Below are 3,391 nucleotides of genomic sequence, written 5' to 3' on the forward strand. Positions count from 1 at the left end.
AATTCATTCTGATAACTGTATCTCTGATTTCAAACTGTCAAACTGTGTCTGAAACAGAATTACAACATATAAACACCATCACCTAAATTGGGCTAAAAAATGTACTTTCAATGAGATTTACTCTTTAAGCTTGAGTTAATCACTGTATTTTTTGTACAGTTTCGAGTAATGTGACCATATTCCTTACAATTGTAACACCTGATCTTCATGTTTTGTGATAAACGGTTGCGATAATTAAACGGTTGGCTTGTTCCAGGAAACATTGTTCTGCCGCCTATCATATTTAAAGGGGAACAGGATTTAATAAAATTTATTGTCAACCAACTTCATCATTTTAGAATATCTATCTAACATGTTATTTGAATTCCAACCGACATGCGAAAGAATTTGACTTTCCGGCACACCCAGTATCCGTAATGACGTCGCCCCCCCCCCCCGACCCATTGTGTGTCTCGTCCTCCCAAGCACCGAAACTTAAAAAAATGCCTTATCTCGTCTAAAAAGATACGTTTCATGCTTAGACAATTTTTTGTTCGAAAGTTTGTAAGCTAAATAACGCGACAAAAGCACAAAATTTTTTTCAAAACAAAAAGGTTTAGCTTGGCGTGGAATGACCATAGCCATGGATTGCTTAAGTTTAGTTACCTCAAGATGGCGCTTAATGACCGCAGACGCCATCGGATTTCCTAAACCTAGCTTTTCATTCCAATATGATCCCCTGTCTCTGTCTCTGAAAATCGCTCGAATCCGTCCGATTAAATTATCCAACGAAGCCCGTCTAACTGGACATTTACATGTACAAGACAGAATACCCTGACATCCTCTGAACTCACAACCCAACACATGCACTTTTACCGCCGCAATTCTTTAATACTAAAAACTCCCTACGGTTATACGGAGATACGTCATCCAACAAAATTGTCAAATAACTACACAATTCTTCTAACTCCCTTTCCAACATTTCCTTTCGGGACTAACATATGGTTCGATTTTATTTCAATTATTTGCTTGAGCGTAGGGGTCTTTAGCAGGGGTGGGGGTGGGGTGGGCGGAGGACCCGCGGAGAAAACCACGAGGTTGGATAAGCGACCCCACTCCCTGCCACGCACAACCGGGGAATCGAAACCACACCCTGTGATATAACGCGCACGCGCCAACCATTCGGTTATCCAAACGCCCCTATGTCATAACGTAACCTCATTGTCTTATATTGAATTACATTAAATATGGTCTGAAGGGGTTCAAAAGAACTTTAACGTTAACCGAATAACATGTGTTTACTTCTTTTTCCGACATGATCTTCCTCTCATTCAATAGTTCCACACAGGCAGCCATTATGAAAACTTTCATATCCCACGTATGCAACAATTAGACCATAACCCAATTCATATCTCCACACAGGCAGATATTACAAAGAAAAACTCGAAGTGTTAAATTCCACAAAGGCATGAAACTGGGTCAGTTACTTTTTAGCATATTATAATGTCCGGAATGAATATTTGACAGAAACATTAAAGATGTGATAATTTTAATAGATTCGTGAAATGCAGGACTAGGATAATATTTGAATCACATGCGCAGTCTATAACAAATCTATTTTCTCTTTGGGTGCAGAAGTACAACAAACAAAACTTTCGTAGCTAAAGATCTTCCTTCCTTCGTCAGTGTATAATCTTTTAGATTAGTAAGTCCGGGAAAAGTCGTTCCATAAAAGGAAATAAAACGTATACTTGCTAAAATATAATTAAATCCATATATTTATGCCAAAAGCTAACTCAGTAGCTTCCTTATTATACCTATGTCCATTGGAATCTGCAAAGGCGTGACCCGCAGGGTAGGAAAAAAATTCGAACTGTACTCCGCCTACTTTTAGAGACTTTTTTAACTTGTCTTGATCGGCCGGGGCAGAAAATCCTTCCAAAACATCTTGTTCACCAAAATGGCACTGGACGGAAATTTTAATGTTGGATGGATCCGCAAGGTCTTTACTTGGAATGCCATAAAATGGCACAGAAGCGCTGACCTCCGTTACTAGGGCCGCTGATGCGAGAGACAGAGCTGCGCCCATACAAAAGCCTATGACACCCACTTTAGCACAACCCTGTTCTTTTAGATGCTTGGCACACCCTCGGATGTCTTGAACAGCTCCTTGCCAATCTAGATTAGACATCAAATGTCCGGCATATTCATAGTCGGTAGTAACAACCTTACGGTATAGGTCTGGAACAATCGTAGTAAAGTTGCCTCGCTTTGCCAGGTCCTGCGCTTTATTCTGTATTTCTTGGGTTAGTCCCCACCATTCCTGTAATACGATCACACCTATTGGTTGGCTTTTAGGATTGTTGAACTGTACAGCTGGGATTCCCCCCTTGCTGTTTTCAGAAGGAACGGAAATTTTTTGACCAGACATTATGCTCAATCTAGAAGAGATAACACTTGGATGAGTAAAAAACAAAACATCCCCCACCCTCCAACCCCAAAACACAACATAATTAAAGATAGATAGCCAGGCAACGAAACATACGCCCACGGCAGCTAAATCGTCCGGGAGTCAACAAGGGTTATCGCATATTTTTTTTCTTTTGTCAGAAATGAAAACATTTACAACACACTACGAGTAACAATCCTTTTGGCGTCTAATTCTGCCCTATTCTAACATTTAACATACAAATCATTTAATATCAATTACCATAATCATTGGAAATCTTTGATAATTGATAGGATTCTTCGTCTCATGACCTTAAACACTGTATTAAATATAAAGTCAACTGGATATTAATTTTAGAGACTAAAGCGTCCACGAGATTTTTTAGAGTGATTAAGGGCCATAATTATCGGAAATCGTTGAAAATCGTGACCTTAAATACTGTATAAATTTCAAGTCAATCGGATATTACCTTTAGCATCTAGAGCGTCCACAAGATACTTCAAAGTGATCAAGGGACATAACCATGTCAGTAATTATCGGAAATCGTTAAAATCAATAGGATTCTTCGTCGTATGACCTTACACACTGTGTATAAACACAAAGTCAATTGGATATTAACTTTCGCATCTAGAGCGCCCATAATCAATCTGATTAAAATACAGATCTATATTTCGTTTCGTTTTTTTACACTTTCGGTGGCATACATTACATAAAGATCTGACCGGTTGTATAATGGGGTTGGCGTCAGAGGTCATACGATCGGTTTTTGACACTATGACGTCAGACATTGATTAATCAACCAGCGTTGACAAGAACTCGCCGTAACAGTCCGTTTCATTAACATTAACATTAACCAGGACGCGGCTTATATAACAACTCTTCCAGATCCTAGTGTTATGAAGACGAAATTTTGAACTATAAAAAACGGAACAAAATAGGATCTGTGTTTTAATCAGATTGCAT

The 3,391-nt window shown here is 39.0% G+C and overlaps 1 protein-coding gene across 1 annotated transcript; it reads right to left on the reverse strand.

The window, feature by feature from the left end:
• Nucleotides 1-1,744: 1,744 nt before the first annotated feature.
• LOC126821475 (protein usf-like) lies at nucleotides 1,745-2,410 on the reverse strand. The gene has a single exon (XM_050549921.1). The coding sequence runs from the start codon at nucleotides 2,408-2,410 to the stop codon at nucleotides 1,745-1,747; it is 666 nt and encodes a 221-aa protein (XP_050405878.1).
• Between the last annotated feature and the right edge of the window lie 981 nt (nucleotides 2,411-3,391).

Source organism: Patella vulgata, chromosome 5, assembly GCF_932274485.2.
Source record: "Patella vulgata chromosome 5, xgPatVulg1.2, whole genome shotgun sequence".
NCBI classification, from domain to species: domain Eukaryota; kingdom Metazoa; phylum Mollusca; class Gastropoda; family Patellidae; genus Patella; species Patella vulgata.